The sequence below is a fragment of the Odontesthes bonariensis genome, chromosome 4 (assembly GCF_027942865.1).
Source record: "Odontesthes bonariensis isolate fOdoBon6 chromosome 4, fOdoBon6.hap1, whole genome shotgun sequence".
Classification (NCBI taxonomy): domain Eukaryota; kingdom Metazoa; phylum Chordata; class Actinopteri; order Atheriniformes; family Atherinopsidae; genus Odontesthes; species Odontesthes bonariensis.
This window is the reverse complement of record NC_134509.1, coordinates 6,615,030-6,640,693: the sequence shown is the minus strand read 5'-3', so window position 1 is coordinate 6,640,693 and position 25,664 is coordinate 6,615,030. Positions and strand designations below refer to the sequence as shown.

Here is a 25,664-nt window from a genome sequence, read left to right as displayed (position 1 = left end):
GGCTGAGTAGCTCTATTTCCAGAGTTTTGAAGTTGAGTCTCTTCTTACTTGATGCACTTTCCCTAATAAACTTCAGTCCATTGATGTGTTTGTTGGCGCAGACCTTAAACGGCTGAGCATCCAAAACTCATGGACTCTCTGCTGAGTTGGTTACTTAGACCTTGGATAAGAAAAAATTAGCAGCTGGTGTGTGAGGTCTAACATTCCCTATCCATTCACTGTACCAGTGTCAGAAACTGTTTAAATGTTACATGCAGGACCGACAACTTGTGTCTTTTAGCATCAGCCTGAGAGTGAACAGGAATAGTGAATGGGCACATTCAGCATCATGTTCCAACCCGATCAGCTCCGCTTGTTGGGAAACAACAAGTCATGATACTTTGAAACTATTTGGAACAAAGTGAATCATGTCAGAGCAGAAAAAAAACAACACCTGAGGGGAAATGGTGCAATAGACCTGCTATTGGAGGGGATTTATTTGAGCTTTTCTAACATGGTCACTGAGACTGCAGCCAGAAACCAAAACAACAACAAAAAAAAACCCTGATAAGCTGGACTTCTAAAGCGAGTGCCACGATAAACACAACACAAATTTAGTTTTTTACAACTGATTTTAATTAAAAAAAACATCAAATCAATCTTTAACCATGTTACATTTATTTTTGGACCAATTTACAATGTTTTAAAAAGAAAAGCAACCTGTGACGTGACATAATGTAAATTTAAAAGAAAGTAAATGAACGATTTTTCTCATCCAGCAGAACATGAACACCATCTGACTCTGAAGTGCAGGAGCTCTGCCACAGGTCGACGTAAAAGGCACAGCTTTTGAACGGGGGAAAAAATGTAAGCGTGACCAAAACAAAACGTGTAAAAACCAAGAACTCTTAACTGCAGACTTGGCCCGATTATTCACAACAACAAATAACGTCATAAAACTCCCATCATCTTTTAGAGTAACAGTCACGTGGACATGACCAAGTCCTCCTAAACTTAAAGTCAACCCAGTCTCTTCGTGTCAAGGGCAGATCGATCCTGGAGGCGTTTGTGGCCGAGCTGCCTGAAGACATTTAACGTCAGCGCTAATGCCAAAGCTCCCTGCGCTCTGACTCAGTGTGTCATCGCTGCTTGGCTTTTGGTTCTGGTGGTTTCGGGCTGGATCATTGAGCGCCCATATCCGGTGGAACTCCTTGATGAAGGGTTTCACCAGGTCCGGCTCCTCGGTGATGAGGACGTTCTCCTTGTTGCTCTGCACTGCTGTCAGCGTCCAGTTAAGGGAGCCGGTGATGAGCAGCCGGCCGTCCAACACCGCAAACTTGTGATGCATGTGTACAGAGGCCGCATCGCAGCGCACACAGATCCCTGTGGAGAGGAGGGAGAGAGTGGGGTGAAACCATTACATCCCTTTGCAGTGTACAGTTTTTGTATTTATCCAAACAACTGGCTGCTGGCAAGCAGGTGAGCTGTTTATGAGTAAACCATTTTCTGCTGATGCTAACGTTCAGCTATGCTGCTGTGCAAACATCTCGAGCGATCCCTCAATTTTTATGTGCCGTTAGGAAAATGGAAAGAAGGTGCAGTGATCTATTGAAACACATACCAACATGAACGGAATACAGTATATTACTCAAAAATAAAGCTCGTACAATTCTACCAAGCTCTGAAGTCAATATTTGGTCTGAGCACCTTTATTCTTTAACACAGCTGGACACTCTTAGACGAGCTTTCTGTCCTTTCTTTAAGGAGTCTTCAGGAATAGTTCTCCAGGCTTCTTGAAGGACATCCCAAAGCTCTTCTTTGGATGTGGGCTGCCTTTTGTTCCGTTCTCTGCCAACATGATCCCACACTGCTTCAGTAATGTTGAGGTCCGGACTCTGGGGAGGATTCATCCCTCCATCAGACCTGCTGCCACTGATTTTCAGCCCACTTCTTGTCACATTTGGCACAGCTCAGCCTTTTCTCCCCATTTCCCTTCCTTAAAGGGATAGTTCGCCTCTTTTGACATGAAGCTGTATGACATTCCATATTAGCAATAAAATTTATTAAATTTGACTTACCCCCCACTGCGTCCTGTGAGCCGAGTTCCAGCCTCGTTTTGGCGTTGACGAAGGTAGTCCGGCTAGTTGGCTGGGGTTTAAAAAATAAAGCGTTTTGCTTCTCAGAATAATATGCGTTCAACAGAGTAATACATTTGCATCACAAAATCGTTCAACAGAAAAAGTCAGTCCTCACAATCGCTTGGCGCTATTTTCTCTCCCTTCATATCACTGCCTGCTGCCGCCTGCCGACAGCCGCACCTGTTACAGTGTTTGCTGCTCAGAAGCAGGGGACTGGTCGGTCTGCACTTCGGTCTGCACAGTTTACACAGCAGGCAGTGATAAGGGAGAGAGAAAATAGCGCCAAGCAATTGTGAGGTCTGACTTTTTCTGGATGAACGATTTTGTGACGCAAATGTATTACTCTTTTGAACGCTTTATTTTTTAAAACGAGGCTGGAACTCGGCTCACAGTTCGCAGCAGGGGGTAAGAAAATGTTCATAAATGATATTGCTAGTATGGGATGTCATACAGTGTCATGTCAAAAGAGGCAAACTATTCCTTTAAAAACAGCTTCTTGATTTTATGTCTGTGTACCGTGTTCTCTTAGGCATTTCTCATAGATAAAACTAAAGAAATGAGGATAAACAATGCATCTCTGCAACAGACTGCACTGCACGTATAAAGTGCCTAAAGGAACGATTTGGAGTGGGTTCTATGCTAAGTTCTCTATTATGTGAATATATAAGACCGGTTCATTCTTTGAATGTGATCTCATTTTATGCTTGAATGATTCATAGGTCAGTGTTAAGTTGCTTAGAAAAAAATAAAATAACATTCCTCTGAAAATGGTTTGGTACAAGGACTGGATTGAAAATGAGAGGAAAAAGCAGCCAATGCCCGAAGGACCTTCAGATAGCTTGTGGAACTATTGCTCAAGACCACTTTAAAGATCACAAGACAGTTTGGCGCTTTGGAAATAAAGAGACGGGGGTTGGCTGAGGACTTTTCTACAGTATTGTCTTTTACTTTTACAATCATGAGTGATTAATCAAGCTGCTCTTTTAAGACTGAAAAACAACGAGACTAAAAAGGATTTCTAAATAAGTAGTGCCAGCACCAATAACCAAAGCTGGAGCTGTGAAATACAGCACAAAATGATGTCTGCGGTAAACACAGTCATAGCTCTCTAACCTCATTTGAACAACTCTGGCGTATACTTTTATGGTCACTTCCTCTTAGAGCTAGATGTGCTCTCAAAGCTTTGGCTTCGAAGTGCAACTTGTAAAACCTGTGGATATAGTCTTATTTAAAAGCTTAATATTCTAGCTTTGTTAAATATACTTAAAAATCCATTTTCTATACCCGCCTAATCCAACTCAGGGTCGTGGTGGGGCTGGAGCCTATCTCAGTCGTCAATGTTCGAGAGGCGGGGTACATCCTGGACAGGTTGCCAGTCACCTTGTAATTTACATTTCTAAAACAAATATGCTAATGAGTCTGCAGTTAACAGAGAGCAGCTGTAGGGCTTAACAAGCTGATTGGCAGGAAAAATGGCCCCAGCACGAGAGCTGTCAGTTGAAACAAAGGAAGGGATTATAAAAACTCATTCAGAAAGGTGTAGCAAGAGGTTGGTGTTCCCAATTAGCTGCGTCTAAATGTGGAGCAAGTATAAGCAAAATGGTAAGGTTGTAAAAGAGAAACATACAGGTACGGACCAAGGAAAACATCAAAGAGTCATGACAGAAAACTCAAAGCGATGTGCCTGAAAATAGAAACTGTATAACAAAAGAAATTAAAGGCAAATGTGTAGAAACAAGAGTCAGCATTGGTAAGGAAACAGGCTGAAGGAAATGGGAGTCACACTCTGAAAAGCTTAAGGTAAATTATCACTAACACCTAAAGAGAAGAAAATAAGGTTACAGCGAGCTAAAGAAAAGCAGGCGTGGACTGTGGATGTATGCATGAAAGAGGTATTCAGTGCTGAATCACTAATCTGCATTGGGCAGGTCCAATAAAACGTGATGTTTGAAGAAAAACAAGCACATTCCCAAGTGGATGTTGACATTTAGGCCACTTTTCTCACATCATCAATCAAAAGGAGGTTCGGTGATGCTGCGGTCTTCTTTCAGCATGATAAATACAACCTGTATGGAGTATCCAAACTTTGGAACATGGTGGATGGAGACCATTGCTTTTCACTGGTGAGGGAAGTCGATGCCTCAGAGAATTTAAGCTGTTATTAAAAACAAAACACTGACTGCTATTTTATTTTATTTAGTTTTGGGTTCACGATTTCACTATTCTTTCCTCACAGTTGCGTGATTCCATAGTTATTTTCTCTACTTCGTCTGATGAAGTTGACAAAAGGTGTTCTTTGCTTTTTTTTTTAAGCCAGAAGGTCCAGCTGTTAAATGCAACTGTTTTGTTTCACATCTGTTTAGTACAAAATAAAAAAAAGCAAAGCGTGGGGATTCCATAATTTGGGCCTGCTGTTGTAATTACCAGAACTGGGTTTTGAAGTCATTTTCTGAGCATTCCTCTTCCAAGAAAACACCTCCCAGGTCCTCTGATCCCTCTGTGTTAATGGCTTTTTTGCTTCTTTTCTTTTTCGCCAGGTGAAGACAGACAAAAATGATGGGCAAGGGCAAATGGAACCAGCAATAAAAGATCCCCACCTTTCCAATTTTCCCCCCAGGACACCGGCAGTGTGGAAGATGTTCCTTTAAGATCCTTTTAAGAGCCTGTGCACAAAAGGGGAATAATCCCTGTACCTCGACCAGTGGCAGCAAGCTCAGCTACGGCATGCTGGAGGCATTTACGCTCAGCAAGAATAAAAATGTTTCTGCAAGATAATCAGAAAATATAGTATGAGAGGAAGAGTTTATTGTTCCTTGAGCCAAAGAGTTTTGTCATGAGGTTTGCAGTCACCATTCACTAAAACACACACACATACAGAAACACTTTGCCTAATAACGTTTGCTGTCTGGTTGCCAGTTTGGTACTTACTTAATTCTTACCTAACCACACGCAGTAGCGGTGATTTACTAAATTGCAGAGCGGGCTGCGAGACAAAGTGAGACAGCATGAGTCAGACACTTTCAGAGCCCCATTTCTCTGACTCACTCCAGGGCTTGTGGAGGCAACAACCCTCCACTCACCCTGACACTCCATCTTCTCAGTGTTCACCACTGAGAAATCACCTGGGGCTTCCTGACAATGATGCTTGAATTTCGAGAACATGGAGTGAGCTCCAGTTGTTGACAAAGACCACCATCATACTTCCCGTATCTCAAGGAAATGTGTCTATAATAAAGGTGTCAAAGAGACTTTTTTCTTTTCAAACTAATAGTATCTCTAAAAGTGCTATATATGTCTCGTTGGGTTAGGCCACACTGCTACATTATCATACAACTTGAAGGAATATGTATTTTATTATGATTAAAATAAAACAGACAAATATGTGTCCCTTACCAGCCTTGCGGAGGACCCCTATCTGAGAGCCAGTGATGGCCGAGTAGTCCTTGTCAGTAAGGACTCGGATGGTCACGCCCTTGCTGTGTAGCAGCAGTACAGCCCTGCTCAGATCCATGTTGGAAAAGGAAAAAACACACAAGTCCAGAGTGCTGGAAGCAGACAGGAGGCGGCGGAGAAGACGGGAAAAAGAGGTGTCTGTGCCATGAGGTAACGAGCAGAAACAGATACTGGAGGGGCAGAAACCAGGAAAAAAAGTTGGTTAGCTGTGTGCCAATTCTTACGCCTAATGGTCACTTAAAGCAAGACCCCTAAGTTTGCCTAAGTTTCTTCTATTCTATTCTCTTCTATTCTTCTTTGGTCTTTCGGTCTCTGGAAAACACACAAAATATGCTTCGGGCACGAAAGACAACTCCCACTGAAATACAGTAGAAAGTCGTGGAGTGCCACTAAGCAAAAGTCAAGCTGTGTCTTCACAGTAAACTGCTAAATAGTTTCTGATTCACATTGAAAAATTTAAATACATTATCAAAAAAGTCCCAACGATGACATGACGAAAACCACAAATAGCTGTATTCCATGAAGTCATTTTACATTTCACTTACCGAGGTGAAGTGGGAGTAAAAATGTGCTCCACACAGGCCACCTTTGAGGGGAAGAACAGGACCTCATTGAGGGTTCTTCTCGGCCTGAGGCGATTGAAGAACCAGCCGAGCAGCTCCAGACTGAGAGTGAGGGCCACCATCCCCAGACCAACCACCTTCATGGTCACCATTATTGACATCTACCACACAACATTCAAAGATTTAATTAAGTCCAGTTGCCTTGTATTCAAGTACTTAGGGTAACCAACCAAGGGTTATGAGGACATGACTCTTCTCTTACTTGATTATTGACATTTTCAAAAAGATCTTACAGTCGATTAAATTGAACACGTCTTTGCTGCAGTCTATTGCCACTGTGGGAGACTGTAAAAGCCCTTCACCACAATACTGACATCTATAACATCATGAAAACTATTTATTCTGCAGGAAACTTAACTCTCGCTGGTGATGTTCCAGGGACTATAACCACTACTGCACAGTGTCCACGCTGAATTTCACATCTCTACCTGTTGAAGGTCAAACTAATTTCAGCAACCCGGGGGAAGTTTCATCAACAGCGGTGTGTCATTTTCTAAAAGATCATAGTTTCTCTTTAAATTGTTTATATTATTTCAAGCAGTCGGACAACGTTCTAAACACATGAAGAAGCCTTTAATCTGTCAGCTGATCAGAAAGAGATCAATCACAAAATTTGGGGATACATAGTTAAAGTTTCCAATTTGTATTACAGTAGTAAGCGTTGCCAGTCCCTTTTCACTGGGGCCCCACTATTGATCAGCTGTCACCCAGTAAATACTCGTACAGGACTAGTAGACAGAGTGGGATCATTTGAAATAATAGTTATCGGGACACAAATTTTTCTTTACCAATGCAATATATTCAACAATGAAATTTCATTCAAAATGCAAGCTGAAGTTACCTCTAAAAGTATGTCAAGCTGTGAATCCATTTGGATCATCAAACTTTGCCCACATGAATTTGACTGGTTATGCTAAAGGCTGATTTCATACCTACATGGAAATATCCATCTGCGTCCGTTTTTTCTAATACAGACGGACATACTTTCATTGCTCCACAAAGCTATCAATGTACAGGCTCCAGAGATGATGCTGTGCTGAGCAAACACTTTTAAGGCCCGAATATACATTCTTTTTAATCACACTTCATCCATTGTGGGCGTAATTCTTTACATACCTATTTGTGTACAATGATTCCATCAGGGGCCACACCAGATGACTCATGCTGGAAAAAAAATACGCCATAGGCACTGCTCCCTCCCCATTTCTCCAACATTTTTCTCAATGCATGCATGTTTCCAAAATTGGCACTGATCTCTAATCAGCAATTTTGACAAACATCGTAAATATACAGATAACTGTGGACTTTCTCTACAAGTTTACCTTCAAAACTTCCCGCCATTTTTACCTCTGCTGACCCTATGACCCTACATCCGACCAGTCGCCTACATATTTGGAGCTTACGAAAGCGCAGCATTCATTTTTCAGGATATGCACACACTAGGGCTGAACGATATATCGTTATCGTATCTATATCGAGATATGAACATTCAAGAAAGTAATTTCGAAAAAGCAACGATATAAACGATATATTTCCCCCGCGCTCGCCTTGCTTATACAGCTCCGGCAGTCACCATAAACATTACTTTTAAGATTGCGCTTGAACGCACCCCACCGCCAGCCAACCACAAAGCTTATTTCACGCTTGCTGTGGATCGACAGCTGAAGCCAACCAATGACAAACATAGGAGGGTGGGAGTGAGGGAGAAGTAGACTGAGACGCACACAGCCACACACATTCACGGGGAATTCACGGCGAAATCAAAACGAAAGAAACGAAAGAAAAGTGACATGAGCGCGGAAGATAATTCGGCCGGTGGCAGTGCAGAATCTAATTTTGTGCCAAAACATAAATCATCCTCCATTATTTGGAGGTATTTTGGATTTAGAAAGAATGATGTCGACCAGAGCGAGGTGTTGTGCAGGTCGTGCTTGGCGAAAATTAATCAATAAAAGTGCACTCTTTTGTTTTATGATGTTTTTATTTTTCTGAAAAATGCTTGGTTTTCATCAAACCTGTAGTCATATCGTATCGTATCGATATCGAGATATCTGGCATGAATATCGAGATATGAAATTTTGTCCATATCGTTCAGCCCTAGCACACACTACACTCCAAACAAACCTGGGATACGCTGGGCAACCATGATAAACATGCATATCCACAATTAAAAGTAAGTCTATTCCCAGCCTAAGTTGAAAGTTAGCTCACACCACCTAGAGCTGGAAGGGGCGGACAGCAATTGATTTCACAACAAAGATTACGGAGCGCCAAAAACCATACAAAGCAAAGAAGAACGGGTGAACAGCTCAGACAAAAACTTCTCTGGACAATCGTCTTTATTTGAACGCTTAGTTTGACTTCATCACAAATCAGATCTTTGTCCACTTTGACTTCTCTCTTTTCCACGGCAAAGCAAAGCAAAAGGAACGAGGACAGCAGGAATGAGCTCACAGCTCAGACCGTCTCACAGATTTATGGCACTGCCCCCAAGTGGCAGCAAAAAGCTACAACATGTAGGCGTTAAGCCTGATTCTTACTCGGCGCAACCTCGCTTTGACCCATTCTTACTAGCTGGTCGCAAATGGCGCAAACGGTCACGTGACCCAAAATTCCGCCACGCCCCCCGTCGCAAGCTAAAAAATCGTCGCGCACACAACTTTTTAGCCTGATTCTTACTCGGCGCAACCGCGCAACTGTTCTGGCTCGAGAACCATTAATGACGTCATCGAAAGCGCCAGCCCCTTCACAGTTCCTTCACATTTGCAGTTCTCTCCAGACCAGCGGGCGTCACTGTTGAGGAAACAAGCTGAAGAACCGGACGAAGAAAAGCATACACAATGCCACCTGTGGTGTCACGTCAGCAGAGGCTGGCACATCTGATGCGGATGCGGAATGAATTTACTCTGGGTGTAGAACTGTATATGTATCTCAGAGCTAAGCGGCTGCGGCAAAAACACAAGAGAAGGTGGAATGTTCGTCCTTTGCAACAAGACGAACTTTGTCAAACGTTGTCCCAGTGTAACTTCATAGACGTGTCGTACAGATGTTTGTAGAGGCGCACCCTCTCGGTCACCGCGGTCTCGTCAGTGTTCATTTTTCCTTTCTCTTGGTCAGCTGTTTCCGGTTGAGCTCACGCAAGTCAGAAAAAACGTTGTGTGCACGCCCTTGCGACGCGCTAGGATTTTTTAGCTTGCGACGGGGGGCGTGGCGGAATTTTGGGTCACGTGACCGTTTGCGCCATTTGCGACCAGCTAGTAAAGGCTGATTCATACTCGGCGCAAACGCGCAACTGTTCTGGCTCGAGAACCATTAATGACGTCATCGAAAGCGCCAGCCCCTTCACAGTTCCTTCAGCTCATAAGCGCAGTTTGCGCCGAGAATGCGTTACATTTGCAGTTCTCTCCAGACCAGCGGGCGTCACTGTTGAGGAAACAAGCTGAAAAGCATACGAAGAAGGCATACACAATGCCACCTGTGGTGTCACGTCAGCAGAGGCTGGCACATCTGATGCGGAATGAATTTACTCTGGGTGTAGAACTGTATATGCATCTCAGAGCTAAGCGGCTGCGGCAAAAACAGAAGAGATGGTGGATTGTTCGTCCTTTGCAACAAGACGAACTTTGTCAAACGTTGTCCCAGTGTAACTTCATAGACGTGTCGTACAGATGTTTGTAGAGGCACACCCTCTCGGTCACCGCGGTCTCTGCAGTGTTCATTTTTTCTTTTTCTTGGTCAGCTGTTTCCGGTGGAGGGCGTGCGAAGTCAGAAAAAAAGTTGTGTGCGCGCGAGGATTTTCTAGCTTGCGAAGGGGGGCGTGGCGGAATTTTGGGTCACGTGACCGTTTGCGCCATTTGCGACCAGCTAGTATGAGCGAGGTTGCGCCGAGTAAAGGCGGTAGCATGGTTGCCGCGTCTGTCACGGCGGTGGTGGACCGTGACGTCAAAATGACGTTTCAGGCCTGGCGCTTGCCTTGAAAAGACGGCGCAGCGCGTTGTCGTGCACCAGTCGATTTTTGTAACTTGGCGGCGCCGACCACAACGAACCGGATGGACCGATGTGAGACCGGCTCAGTGAGGAGGTGCGTTTGTACAGGCAGCTGTACGAAACTGCAGTGAAACAGCACAGGGAGGACGTAAACTCCCAAAACTGGTGCACAGAGATTGGCAGAACTTTGGGGAAAGAGGGAGAGTTCTGTAAGAATGTGTGAAAGAAGCTACGGGACAGATACGTGAAGGAAAGAAGAGGGCAGAGACTCTGTTGATGCCGGGGGCTTCAAACCTTCACCTCTTTTAACTGAATTAAAAAATTAAAATGATCCGAAAACTGCAGCAGTATCATTAATTACAGTATTCTTGCTCTTGACAGCGGCATTGTTTTCTTCTCCACTTTCGTGGTTGTAGAGTAGCGGTAACCTTCACGTAGCAGCGCCACCTCTGTGACGGAGAAAATTGCAACTACTGGCGCGCAACGACTTGCGCCACTATATAGGGTCCTATGGCGGGCACGAACTCGTGACGTCATCAACACCGCTCGCGCGAGCAGATGCGGCAACCATGCTAGAGCCTTAAGAATCAGCCTTTAGTGTCGAGGTATTACGATTTGTGGGTGTGGTTTCTAAAGTAACATGAGAAATGACTTGTATGTGGGCGGAGTTGTATGGTTTAAATCCACCTTGCAACAGGTAGCAGCAAAAGACTGCTGAAACTCTTCTGGGTCTGTAAAGCCTTGTGCACGATGCCGCGCAGTGAACGCATCGTTGATGCAGCAAAGCGGTGCACAGCCGCCAGTCCAGTGTATTAGCACTTGTCGCGCCACACAACGTGAAACACACGTTGGTAGTGTTTAACTCAAATCACAAACTTAAATGAAGTTGTCTGTGTGGTGTTGCACATTATCCGCAGCACGTTAACGGTCACATGAGCTGAGGCGTATAGCGAGAAGTTTCGGATGCAGCTCGTAGTAAATATGGCGCGATAACAAAGACGGCCTAAATTTTCTACTTCCCCGGTGGTTTGAGTTTCAGCAGCAGCTTAAGGTAGTAGCAGGAAGAGGGCGTTGCAAATTAAATTCATATAACACATTGTATTCCACTGTATTTCATATATGTAGAAAGCTTTAGCGCTGCATATTATTTGTGTCATGTAGTGATGTTACCTCCAACACCGAAGCTCCGAAGCACGCTTAGTGAAGCAGTGGGCCGGAGCTCGCTTCATGTGACGTCACTGATGACGTTTGAACCACTTCACTGCTTCATTCAGACCGAGTCAGCTGACTGCTTCGAGTTGATGTGCGGAGCTTTGAACATTTTCCGCGATTCAGTGTATTCAAGATGGCTGAAGCCCCGGTTCATGTCCCCGTTCTACACGTATTATACGTTACGAACAGCTCACGTTTTTTGATATTCGGAGTTTTGGATTATTCTCTCATGGAGCAACCATCGAGGAAGCGTTCTAAAGTGTGGGAATATTTCGACCCAAACAGTTCTTGGTCACACCAGCCTCCTCTGTTCCCTGTGAAAGAATATTTTCCAAAGCTGGAGAAAAAAAAAAGAAACCGTTTGAGCCCTTCTACTATGCAAAAACTACTTTTCTTGAATAAAAACACCTAACACAAGCACTCTCTTTATTACACCAAGCACACTCCCAAAGAAAATATGAATGACAAACCAAAACTTTTCACATTGTTTTTAAATTATTATTCCATCCATCCATCCATTATCTTCCGCTGGTCCGGGGATCGGGTCGCGGGGGCAGCAGCTTAAGCAGAGAAACCCAGACGTCCCTGTCCCCGGCCACTTCCTCCAGCTCTTCTGGGGGGACCCCGAGGCGTTCCCCTGCCAGAGATCCAACGTGTCCGGGGTCTTCTCCGGGGTCTCCTCCCAGTGGGACGCGTCTCACCAGGCGTCCAGGAGGCATCCTAACCAGATGCCCGAGCCACCTCATCTGACTCCTCTCGATGCGGAGGAGCAGCGGTTCTACTCCGGGCCCCTCCCGGATGACCGAGCTTCTCACCCTATCTCTAAGGGAGAGCCCAGACACCCTGCGGAGGAAATTCATTTCGGCCGCTTGTATTGGCGATCTCATTCTTTCGGTCACTACCCACAGCTCGTGACCATACGTGAGGGTAGGAACACAGATTGATTGGTAAATCGAGAGCTTCTCCTTCTGGCTCAGCTGATGGCGCACCGATCCACCTGTCAACCTCCCGCTCCATTTGTCCCTCACAAGACCCCGAGATACTTGAACTCCTCCACTTGGGGAAGGATCTCATTCCTGACCCGGAGAGGGCAAATTATTATTCCATGGGTAAATTAATCAATCTTTAATGAGGTACTACAAACCCATATGTACAACACACATACATACGTGTTATTATCGTGTTATTATAGCCTATGCATCACATTCGCAGGACTTCTTATGGTGCAACAATCGCTACGCCAGTAGATGTCACCCAAGGGAATTGAATGAAGCTTCGAGTAGTGAACCACTTTATGACACAATGGTTCAAAATGATTCAATGCTTCAAAAAGCCTCGTTTTGCCATCACTAGTATTTCCAGAACAACACACCTTACTGTGCTTCTGTCGCCACCACGCGGGAATACGCTATGTCAGTCAGACCGTTTCGTCACTGCCGGTCAAGTTGAGTGACGTGTCAGACAGCCAATGGCTGGCCACGGAGCGCACACTCTCTCCAATCATTTTGATCGAACGGTTGCCGGGGGGCCAGGACTTAGGGAGGAATCCGTTTGCTAAGTACTGCAACGTGTATTTAAAAAAAACGGAAAGGTAAACAAGCTTAAACTTTTCCTACTTAACGTTTAACAGTTTCGTTCTGTTTAATGGTTGAGGCTCGTCGAGTCATAAGACAAAGACGAGTTCTTAGCAGAGGCCATTTCGATTTGTATTTTTGTCGTGAGGCGATTCAAGTTGTTCAGAAGATAAACAGCAAAAAATGCTAACGTTAGCCTGCTAACTTACCAATAGTATGGTGTAACAACTGCAAACTTGAATCGGGTCAGATATTCTCACATACTTCGTGATATTCACCGAACGCACTTGCTGGCTTTGTTTAAGCTGTCTGTTGTTGTTTTGTTTTGTTTTGTTTTGTCTCGTTCACTCAGACTTTTCAGAGTTCACGTAAAATGGGCCGCCGCAAGTCGAAAAGAAAGCCTCCCCCCAAGAAGAAGATGACCGGGGATCTGGACAGCCAGTTCACCTGCCCCTTTTGCAACCACGAGAAGTCATGTGACGTCAAAATGTAAGTCACTAATGATGTCCCTCTAAACATAATTCACAAGTTTGTCGTTTACGTTGAATGGCTTGACAACTCATCTTTGTCTATCTTTTGTCACCACAGGGAGCGAAGCAGAAATACTGGAATAATATCATGTACAGTCTGTTTGGAGGAGTTCCAGACTCCCATTACCTGTATCCTTTTTCACACCTGTTCACACCACAAGTGATATTTTCTTCCCATACAGAAAGGAAGTGATGAGCTAGAACATTATTTCAGGCAATTTTTTTTAACATCAGTTTTGAACATGAAAGTTCACTTTTGATGAGGCAGAATTATGACAAAACGGTGTCAACTCATGGTTCTTCAGGGAATTCCAAACACTTTCTTCCGGTCTCTCAGTTGTCATAGTAGCTGTTAAGATTTTATCAAATGAAGTTAAACTGAAACTGTGAAAGCACTGTAGGTAATTCAACTTTTTAAGCCCTGTGCTACGGATCTACTCGTTTCTTATTTAGCTTGTGACCGTTGGCTGAACGTGTCAGAGGGTCACACCAACTGCTGGAGGCCGTGGTGTTGTCCTCATCACTGCCATGATCGTTGTGTCTCGTTACTTGGTCACACTTTTAATTCTTCTGAGGTGTTTTGATCTACTGATTGTGTTGCATACGAGAGATCTTCGTATCACATTTTCAATGTTGCGTGTCGGCGGGAGCTGCTGACAGCAGAACTGGGGGAAGTAGCTCTTAAAGGAGAAGTTCACTATTTAAGACCTTGAGTCCCAGTTCCAGCTTGTTTATCAAGAATAAGAAATGAGGAGACCATTTTCACAACAATAGCTCATTTCTATCCATTTTGGCTGTTTTCGCTGGTCCATCCTGCTGCTACAGACAGGGTTCCATTGGGCACTCTGTTCAATGTCCTTAAAACAATACTAATGTTAATTTTAAAGAAAAGGTCAACTCACCGGGTGGTTAGTGGTATTAAAAAAAAAAATGTCGGCGCATTTTATGGTTTTCCATCCGTGTAATCCGTGTTCTTTGCTGTTCAGGAACTATTTTTCATGCTAAATCACGACGCACGTAAACATCCGCTCTATATTTGAGTCTGAGGCTCTAGCCCACTCCCGGCCACCAGATGGGAGTTTCACCCTGGCGCAGTGATCTGACAGTGAAAGTGAAAGGTCTTCCAAACGGAATACAATTGGATTACAAAATGCTAAATAAAGCAAGAAATAACTTTTATTTCGCAACGCAATTTTTTTTGGGACACACAGGAACATCCACGAACCACCCGGTGAGTTGACCTTTTCTTTAAAATTAACATTAGTATTGTTTTAAGGACATTGAACAGAGTGCCCAATGGAACCCTGTCTGTAGCAGCAGGATGGACCAGCGAAAACAGCCAAAATGGATAGAAATGAGCTATTGTTGTGAAAATGGTCTCCTCATTTCTTATTCTTGATAAACAAGCTGGAACTGGGACTCAAGGTCTTAAATAGTGAACTTCTCCTTTAAGCCTGATTTATGGTCGTCTACGGAGATCCACGAAGAGCGTCTCCGTCGACGGAGACGCTCTTCGTTGCTTGCATGCGTCGGCCAAATTTCCTATCTATCTATCCGTCGAGGAGACGGAGACTCGCGGAGACCGCAAGGCTTGTGATTGGTCGGCTAACAACATAATTTCCGGAATCACTTTTCCGGTTTAGCTCCTTCCTCTCAGAACAACAACAACCGCCATTTTTGAAAGAGTTTACTGTGTGCCGGTCAACATTTGGTCAAAATTATTTGCATTTCAATATCAACAAGCTCCAACTCCAACAACAGTCTTTCTCTCTCGGTCGCCATCGTTCACTGTGAGGAGTGGAACGGAGCCGGAAGGTAAACAATCAATCAACGACTCTCACCATAGTCGTCGCGACTGAGAACTTCGAAAGGTTTAACGGCCTTTGACGGATAGCGACGGAAAAGCACACCGAGGCCTTTACCGTGAATTTCTTTCACGCCTGCTTCCGTACAGTTGCCAAACCAACCTGACCCACGAGAAGCCGCCACGTCAAACTGTTACCGACATCAAGCTGTCGCAGGCAGAAACATTTTTGTTTCAATTGTAAAATGAATCAATATCACGCCGTGGTAATCTAATCCAGTTGGTCTAACAGCACAACTACACTGCCGCATCTCCTCTGTGCTCAGCCTGCAGAAATGTTCACACCGTGACGGCCGTGTTTGCTCAGTCACGGTTCTTGTCAGCTGTGGGCTGCTCTAGAAAGACAGATGCGCGTGCATGTTTTTGGAGTTCAGAGAGCTGTGTGTAATGGCGTCGGTACCTGCATTTGAATCATTCAGATTTAGGCTCACATGGTGCGAAGAAAACTGATTGAACTTGTCCTCTGATGTTTGCATACGTCCTCGTGTCTTAACTGGCAGGAGGACCTCGCATTGAGCTCGATTGACCTCCATGACGTTTTTTAAAAACACAATGGAAAATCGGACAAAGTCAGATCAGCAAGTCAGAGCTGCTTCCTCTCTTCTTGTGTTCCGCAGCTCCGATTGTAGAGCGACAGTAAAAATGCAACTGCTACTTTTTTGTGTGTTGAATCAAATTAATGTGTCTCAACAATTCAGGACGATCAAAAACAATGTCAGCGATGAGGACAACATTGCAGTCTTTCCCTGTTTTCCGTCAGCTCTCATAACTACCAGCAAGCGCTGCTGCTTTTGTCTCATGGTTGTCAGTTAAAGTGGAAATTAGAAGAAAAAAACAGTCTGTCACAAATCTCTTTTGTTTGCTTAGAAAGGTTTTGCCTTTGTTAAATAAGTTTATGCCCACAAGAGAAGATGGAAACAAGTTTGGCAAATGAGTTCAAACATAGCAAACATTTCATGTTAACTCATCGTGAAAAGTCCCCCCCCCCCCGCCGCTTGCATAGGAATTAAGAGTGTTAACAGCAGCCAGGTGCAGCCAATCAACTGCAATCAAATCAGCAGGTGTGAGCGTTTGTGTAACAGCAGAGGTTTAGGCACTTCGCTGGTCTGGAACATCCAGGTGTGAGTTAACGTAATGCTGCCCAGCAAGTTCAGCCCAAGATCAGACTGTGCAATGCTCAGAGCAACCGCAAAAGTTCCATGAGCTACATCTCAGACTCTACAGGCTTCAGTTGGCGTGTTAAATGTTAAAGTTCATGACAGCACAATTTGGAAAAAAACGCTGAACTGGTGTGGCTCGTTTGGGAGGGCTTCAGGGGAAAGTCTCATCTAAAAAGCCATGACATGACAGCTCAGTTTAAGTTACGTCTCAACAAACCACAAGACTTCTGGAAAAATGTCCTTTGGACAGATGAGACCAAAGTGGCGATATTTTGGTCATGATGTCATAACGCGCCGTATATTTGGTGAAACCCGACCACATCGCAGTACAGTACCACAGCATATTGGCACAAATTTGACTGAACTGCTGTTGTGGTAACTTAAGAGCTGCGCGTAAACGAATGCCTCTAAACCTCAGTGAACTGAAGCAGCTTTGTGAAGAAGAGTGGTCTAAAATCCCTCTGCATTGACATACCCTCATACAGAAAAAGGATTACGTTAAAATTATTGCAGCTATACGAGCTTCTACAAGCTGCCGTATTGATCTATGCTGCATTTAGCTTTTCCACACACTGCCTCTGAAGCGCTTTGACTGTGTTATATGTTTGATAAATGATAGCACAGTGTGTTATGTCACGTGTTGCTGAGTTTCTCAGGTTGCATTGACTCCATATGAAGATCTGTTAAACATCAGAATTTAAAAATTAAACGTTCTTTAAACTTAGAATTGAAAGAGGGGTCTACCTACTTTTTTTTACATAACTACATTCACAATATGACAGCTGGATTGCTGCCCCCCCCTCATGTATTGGTTTCATCTAATTATAATGTAAGCTCTTATTCTGTGCTATAAATGTCTCTTTTTTTTTTTTTTTTTTTCCTTAATCCACTACTTATCAGATCTCTCAGAGCCAGTTGATGTGTACAGTGACTGGATAGATGCCTGTGAAGCAGCCAATCAGTAGTCCTCGTGGACACCGAAGTATCTCAGGAATTTGGATATGATGAGCATGTGGCTGGTGGAATATGCCCATTTGGATCAAGAGGGTCAAAGGGCACGGTAGAAACTTTCAGTAGTATTATCGACAAGTTTCGTTTGGTCCCTGTGAACGGCAGTCCAGCTAATGAGGTGTCGGCGAAAACCTGCTCAGAAGCATTTCTTTCATCCTGAGTTTTTTTCCTTCCTGTGTAATGTTTCAGCCCACAAACCTAGTAGTGACACTTGTCGGGTGTTGCATCAGTCGTTCTGTGCAGGGCACCATGATTTCTCCTCACACATTCAGCAGGAATATCTGTTTTAAGATGGCTCTCGGATCATTCAAATGCAAGTTATTAACATGATATTTAGTTGTAGATAGTTTGCTTCTACCCGCCAGATATAGTTAGCTGAACAAATGTAAAATTTACACAAGAGAGCGGCAAAGTCAAAGAAAGAGTCGGCTTTTTATTGTGAATCCAGAGAAAGTACAAACAGGTTAGCAGAATGAGAAAGGCAAATTAATACAGTATTTGTGTATTTAAAAGTTGAAAACATCCAGTTTCCTGCACATCGAGTCTGGATCCAACAAGGACACCGAGTGCAACGTCTGCTTTGAGAGAACATTTCTCTCAAAGCCTTCGCAGTCAGACCTTACAAAGTCTGGGCTGGAGCTGGATGTTAATGTATTTCATGTCAACACCTAAGCTGGATGATGTCACATTTTGCAATTAGTATTGCGCCTCATTTGAGTACTTTATTTCATCCAAGTCTCTTATGTATGTGTGAAATAATCCATATTATTCGCTCTGTTAGGCATGGTGTTGCTGTTTTTTTTTTTTTTTTCTCCTCCCCTCATAGTAATTATAGCTAAAGCCACTCATAGACTCTTGTGTCACAGCGTTGGGTCATCCTATTATAGAAGGCAACAAAATGCATCGCATTTCTACTTAGCTGCTCGTTTCATTGGTTCTTTAATTGTTCATAATCAACTCAGGTTGCAGTTAACTGAATGTTTTCGGCTCACTAAATGAAATAACTTTTTTCAAGAGGAATAAATCGTCTGTGTGCATTGGAGCAGAAATTTTGTTTTCTTTCTCCTTGAAATCAATCTGTAAAGCTGAGCGATCATTTTCTGATGCTACACAGCAATACTTTAGGCCAAGAATAGCTCTGTTTTTGTTTTTTTGTTTTTTTTACATTTAATGTGTGGTCCAGAAAATCATGAATAAATTTGACTTAATCATTTGGTCTCGTTTCATGTGTATACTTTGCGTAGTGAAATGGAAACAATGCATTTTCCGTAATTGTCGCGTTCAAATGTGGTCAGCAAATTTATTTTTAATTTTTTTTGAGAAGAGCAGATATATTTTGACTGGCCTCAAAAGTTCCAGCTGTCACTTGGGGGAGAGGTGGGGTACACCCTGGACAGATTGCCAGTCCATCACAGGGCCACACGTAGACAAACAGCCACCCATGCTCATATTCACTCCTAGGGACAATTTAGAGTCACCAATTAACCTGACATGCATGTTTTTGGATGATGGGAGGCCGGAGATAAGTACCCAGATATACATGGAGAGAACATGCAAACTCCACACAGAAAAGCCCAGCTGGGATTCGAACCAGGAACCCTTTTCATACCTACAACCCCAATTTAAAAAGTTGGAATACTGTGTAAAATGTAAATAAAAATCAGAATTCAATGATTTACAAATCATGTTAACTATCATTTTATTCCCAACTGAACATTTAAAATGTATTGTGGGGGGGGGGGCATTTTACTAGTATTATTTATTTTTTAATTTGATGGCTGCAACACAACAGCAGACAACATTGTGTTTGATTTGGATTATACAGTTCACATATAATAACATCTCAGGGTTTCACTTAAAATGGGCTCTTTTTTTTTTATTGATTTTATGTTCCGGTTTTGATTTCTTTTCATAAACAGGGTTGTCAGCCACGAAAAAACATGCTCTTTTTTTTTTCTTTTTAATGAACAGGAAAAGCATGTACAATGGAACCCCCTCATCTCGCAAATGGGACAGACTGAAAGCCCATAAAGCACATTTTAATAATTACGGCAATTATATTTAACGGGGCTGAGCGCAGTTTCTGTGTGTGCGGCTGTCAAACTACTGTCCTGTGGCATCTGTGAGCATGGCACATTTTTAGAAGTCCAGTATCCATTCATCCCCTCAGAGCACAGAATTTAGCAGAGCACAAATGAAAGAAGACAGTGTAGCGAGGCTGTGCACCAGACAGGGATGAGTGATAATAGATGGGATGTGGAGTGCCTGCCTGGGCTCTCCACCCAGGAGGAGTGTGTCCCTGCATGTGCGCGCTGCACTTTGTATTGTATTTGATGATGGACCCCAGCTGGAGAGGTATTGACGACGCCTTATGAAACATGCTGGAGGATGATTACAATGGAGAATGATTATCACTTAGTCTCTCCTCTGTCTCTGCCTGTCCACTCCCTCCCCCTGCCTTCTATTTCTCTCTTCCTCTTTCTCCTCTCCCATTCAGCACGCGAGGTCAAGTGTCACTCCGTCTCCGTTGTCAAGGCTGCCAATCACCCACACAGAGAGTGCGAGGCAACTGTTGCCAGGGAAACAGAGCGATTTTGGTTGCTAGGCACCTGGAGCTGTGCTCACAATAGTCATTTTGTTGCTTAGAAGCACACACGCATGCACACACACACACACGCGCACACGCTCATATAAATACACACATAACCACAGAAATGGCTTTTGCCCAATCAACAAGTTCACACGACGTCAGAGTGAAATTCGGATTAATTAGAATTACATACTGTCACAGATTTGCTTACGCAGTGGTAGGAAATCACAGAAGTGTAAATGATAAGAGTGTAATTTATCTTGGGGGTGGGGGGTGACTAAATGCTAATACATCGCTGACTTTGCAAAAAGAGGTTGATTTTCTAATTTATAATACCTGGCAATAATGCTAATGTACCAAAAATGTAATTTAGGATGTTTTATTCCACCACCTTTGCTACCTGATTAATCAGCATGCTCGAACGTCCACGAATTCTTCAAACCCATTCTTCAACTTGATCAATAAAAGACATAAACATCCATCATTCTGACCAAAAATAGTTAGCCATAAAAGCAGTCAATCCCTTATTTCCCCACTGGCACATGGACCCAGTGAACCTTTGCGCTGCATTGTGTGTGTGCATTCAAATGTTCATGATGTGCCTGTTTTCATGAGATCTGTCAAACTCGTCTCCCTGCTGGCATGTGGATTATGTGAACCCTCGTGCAGTTTTGTGTTTGTATGTGTGGGTCTGAGTGTCCAATGTGAGAGCCAGTCAGCTGAGGCAAATGCTTAAATGTCAGCCATAGGTGCAAGCCTTTTACGTGTCCTCGTGTGTTACCGTCTCTTGTTGCAGCTACGGGTATCAAACTTACAAATTGTTAGCTATGAGCTGGAGAGTCACAAATGGGAATGCAAGAGAGGGGTGACGGTTAAGCACAGAAACCTCGGCACTTGTGTTCAGAAACCCACAAACAGCCTGAGAACCGTATTGTGCGGTTGCTGTTCAGTCTGGGTAAGATAGTGAATGTAGCGTGTGAAGAGCTGCGGAAGACACCCATTAACCGTTAAGATTATAGGATCACTTGTGAAAGAAAAGGGTATGCAATCAAGAACTTGGAATTAGCGTCTGAGTCTGAAGACTTTTTGGTTAAGCCTGCTGAACTAACGCCCCGAGGCTTAGCTTAGTGGCATGGTGCAAGACTTCCCCGCCAGCGCCTCTGCAGGAGAGGCAAAGTCTGGCTGAGGAATGAAACTCATCTGCTCCACAGGTGTACAGAGGGACATGGCTGACAGACCTACGATTTCTAAACCTTGTCAGTGCCTGGATTTCATTAGGGTTCCTGGCTTCCCCTGATTGCATTCTATTAAAAAAAAAAAACCTTTTCAACTGAACAAAAAAGAGACTGAAAGAATCAAAAAATCGCTTCTGGGTGCTTCATTAAAAACCCCTCAGACTGACCATACATTTACATGTGTCTGTCCAGGCTCTGCCACTGTTGCATATCAAACAGCACCCTGCTTTTGATCCATTGTTGATGATGTAGCTTCCAGTCGACTACGCGTATTCTCAAGCAATAACATCCACATCTGTATTATCAACCCAAGAATACCCGTGGTCGAGACCGGAGCAAAGGTGCCGCCCACCGCTTCATCTCTCCTCTGGACTCCGCAGAACAACCCTCCTTTTTCCGAGATCTGCACCCTGAATAAGATTGCAGCGTAGAAGGAGGAGGTCTGTGTGTGGAGGCGATTCTTTAAGGACAGCACCTATGATAAAGCAGACAAAAGAGATTGTATTTATCCTTGAATGGCAATGCAGCGGCTTTGCCTTGACACATCCTCCGCACGCAGTCACATCTTGGATTAACAGCCAGACTAATAACTTGATTGAATGCTTTATAATAGCAACACACACACAGAAACTCAGGTAGCTTTGCATCTTTGCCTGATCTGCTGAAAATAAACAGATTACACTGCCAGCAGCTCTTCCCTGGTATCAAGCGAGCCAAGCGCTCAGGGAGAGGGCATGCTCAGCAATTATCAAATAGGTGTCAGTATGTGTTACTCTACACTGAGGGGAGGAGAGCGATTACCAGACAGATGTTTAGCCCTCACCTCCATCCCCTCCTCCTCACCTATCGTCTTCCCTCCTCCCACTTTCTCACTCCTTTTTGACCATCCCAACTGTTGTTTCCCACCTCCTTCCCGTGAAAACACACGCTCAGTTCTGCTCGCTGTGTCCCCAGGAGGAAAAAAAAAACAGACTCTTCCCAATCCCAACTTGCCAATTAGAGACACAGTAGCTGTCAGCTGATGAGGAGAGAAGGAAAGAAGGGTAGAGTCATTGGGGGGAAAAAAAGAAAAGAAAAGAGGGGCGGTGGAGTTTGGTGTTGCATCAGCACCACAGACAGCTCCTCCTGGAAAACTCAAGCCGGTTTACAAACAAGACTTGACTGTCTCCCCCCCTCTCTCTGTTTTTCTCCCCCTCTTCTCACTCTTCCTCTTAACCTTTCCCCTCTAATCACTGTGATCCCTCTGCCGCCTTTTTCCACTCCTGCTCCCTGTTTGCCCTTTTATCCCCGTCTGCCCATTTCTCTCATGCCCAGATCCGTTTGTTTAGTCGTTGCAGCACATGAATCATACACCATCGCCTGTATCCCTTCAGCTATCAAAGCTGCACACCATGAAACCTGACACTCCTAGAAAATTCCCATTTGCCACAGGCAGTCCTCTCCCCTCTCGCACTTCGGTGAGAGTCTTAACCTGCTGTCACCGCCAGGCAAGTTGAGAAGATCTTGACGTCTCCCTCATTAACCAAACTCCTCTCGTCCCCTCTCCTCCTCTCCCTCTCCCTCCCACTCGCCTCTTGCCTCTTCCTCCATCCCAACTGTCCCCGTCTGGCCTGCTGATGATGACAACCCAATTGGACGTGTCTTCTGTTCTCACTGTGAGCTGTGAAGAGATGTACGAAGGTGTCAGAGATCCGGTGTAAAAATACACCCTGCTGTTGCCCCACTCGCCACACAGGACCAGCCCGTGTCTGCTCGGTGTCACCAGAGCGCCGCCGTCTGATCTGGAGACACGCTTCGGTGTGTTCACTGTAGACGTCGAGGTTAAGCTGTGATATCATGACACTCATATGGGTGTGCCTGCAGCAGCAATTCTGAGCATATGGACAAGCGGGCCTCTTTTTTTTATTATGTCACATCCATGCAAACTGATGCCGGATCCATTTATTTATGATTAGAAATTTTGTTCCAAATAACGGCTACATAGACTGGTAAGAACTTTATTTGATGCCAAAAGACATCTGGTTTGCATTTATAAGAAAATCAAATTTCCTGAATTGACTTGATTGAAAGTGAACTGGCTCCAGCTGGAGGGCCTAATGAAAGAAAATCGGTCTGTGTTTCATATCTACGCCTGAGACAAACAGACTTATCAATCCTTTCATGTACCTGGTATTTCGAATAGGATGCAGAATTACAAGTGGCTGTGCCAGAGGCAAAGACAAGACAGGCTTGTGATGGAGACAGAAACCGAGCGGATGCTGGGCTGCTGCTTGCACATTATTGCTTAATTGTTTGGAACTAAAGGCCCTGTTATGAGGATGTTTATGCTTATGTCTGCAACAGCAAACCTTTCCAGTCATTTCTAATAGCCACACAAAAAAATAAAAAAATGAACCAGTGATGGCTATTTTGCATCCAATCCAGCCCAGAGTGTAAAAGAAAACAGAACTCCCTGCATTTGGCAAACTTTCTGTGACAAACTTAACATAGACACTTTGGTTTCCTTAATCTTTGCAGGGCCCTGATGCACAGGGCTCCAGTTGGCCTACTGGCCCAGATAACCACACAGCCACACACTGTAAAAGTGTAGCCAGCACCTGTTCTCTACGTGACAGGCTTGGATATCAAGCTTTCTTTGTCTGTAAATACATCCGCTCCCACTGACAAGGAGAACCCAGTTCAGAATGGCAAGCGTGGTTTGAATTTTGAGCCTTTTTTTAAGGGAGTGTGAAAGAGATTTGAACCATCTTTTCTTTCATCCAACAGGCTGCACAGGCGGAAGACACGTTGGCATGCTGCGGCGGTGAAATACTGAGCTGCGTGCAGGTGCATTTCTCATCAAGTCATCTGACAGGCACTTGGCAGGGATGCTGCTGGGACCAACCTGTTTAGTTATCAAATCATAAAGCGTGCCAACGGGAAACTGATCGGGCGTTCATCTCATGTCACGGCTGTTACAAACCGTCTCAGCTGAAACCCACAAAGTCTTGTTTTCGTCACTTTAGGGATTATAAACAAAGAGGCTATCTGTAATGATCTGATCAGCCCAAAGTGACAGGACCCCGATCAACGCCGCGCACAGTGATCAAAGCGTTTTTAATGTGAAATTACTGAAGAAGAAAAGGAACATTTCACTTACCGCTCTGTGCACGCTTTATGCGGCTGCCACGCAGAAACCGTTCCATATGCCATACATTGTATCCACACTGAAGTGTGAGAATAGGTTATGCTGTGCAGGGAAACGCCCCCTCCGACCCCCTCCCCGTTATTCCTTTCTCCGCCGTGCGCTTCTCCTCCCGCTCGTGGGGAATCACATAACCACTCCTTGTTTTTTCCATTTTCTCCGAGGGAGGGCTGGAGCGGCGGAGCCTGTGCAGCAGCAGCAGCAGCGGCAGCAGCAGCAGCATCCCTTACCATGTAACTCATCTGCCACCTCTCACCTCTCCTCTCCTCCTCTTATCATTTTCTCCTCCTCTCTCTTTCTCCGCCGGAGAGCATGCTCTATAAGTGCAGCAGCTCCTACTCTGGTGTCCGGGGACTTGGAAGTCATGATGGACCACCGGTAGGCCCAATGGAAACAGAGTTTAGGGTTAACACAATGAACGCACGACTAAGAATGGGGGATTCATTTGTCTCACTGGCCGCACACAGTGTCAGATTTTTTTATTTATTCTTTTTTTTTTTGGGGGGGGGGGGGGGGGGGGTCTTTTTTTTTGACGTTCTCGTCTCATTTATGTCGTTTTACTTTGTGGTGCTTTCTGACGCCTGCAGTCTTAGAGTGATTGGCTGAACAGACCTGTGCAATACAATGCAACGCAACCCTGCTCAACAACTACATTCAGCCAATTTAATGTAGAGAAGAAAGATATAACAACAGTTTGTTTCGCCGTTGACTTTAATTGTTCTCAGAATAAGTTTGCAGTGTCATGCAAAACAGATTATCTGGCAGTCCCAGTTAATCTGAGGTGGACAAATCAATAGAAGAATTAGATGGTAGTTTGTAGGGCCATATAGGGATGTCAGTTATGGAGTATGCATTTCAGCTGTCTGTCATAAATTCTGAATGTACATTGTTTTTTTTTTTACAGTGCTTTCCATTTGGCAAAACGTGCTGTTTCTCATGTTTTTCTTCATTAAAAAAAACAGAAAGTAACACAGTGGTTCTTATACTTACATGGACTTTTATTCCATTGCCGACACTAAGAACCCAAGACGTTGTGTGTCTTGTCTTGTGAGCTGCATTTCATTTGTTAACATGCACCCCTGCGCTTTAGGCCTGCCTGCAACCCTCTCTGAAAAAAAAAAAGC

General features: G+C 44.2%; 2 protein-coding genes across 2 annotated transcripts; one reads left to right on the top strand and one right to left on the bottom strand.

Annotated features, from left to right (window-relative positions):
* Positions 1–708: 708 nt before the first annotated feature.
* pld6 (phospholipase D family, member 6) lies at positions 709–24,628 on the bottom strand. Its single transcript, XM_075462660.1, has 4 exons — positions 24,496–24,628; positions 6,116–6,294; positions 5,511–5,740; positions 709–1,362 (listed from the first exon to the last, which is right to left on the bottom strand). The coding sequence occupies exons 2-4, from the start codon at positions 6,292–6,294 to the stop codon at positions 1,019–1,021; spliced, it is 753 nt and encodes a 250-aa protein (XP_075318775.1). The 5' UTR covers positions 24,496–24,628; the 3' UTR covers positions 709–1,018.
* On the top strand, positions 12,878–18,742 carry LOC142378316 (transcription elongation factor 1 homolog). Its single transcript, XM_075462661.1, has 4 exons — positions 12,878–12,983; positions 13,319–13,455; positions 13,555–13,625; positions 17,421–18,742. The coding sequence occupies exons 2-4, from the start codon at positions 13,340–13,342 to the stop codon at positions 17,483–17,485; spliced, it is 252 nt and encodes an 83-aa protein (XP_075318776.1). The 5' UTR covers positions 12,878–12,983; positions 13,319–13,339; the 3' UTR covers positions 17,486–18,742.
* Positions 24,629–25,664: the final 1,036 nt, after the last annotated feature.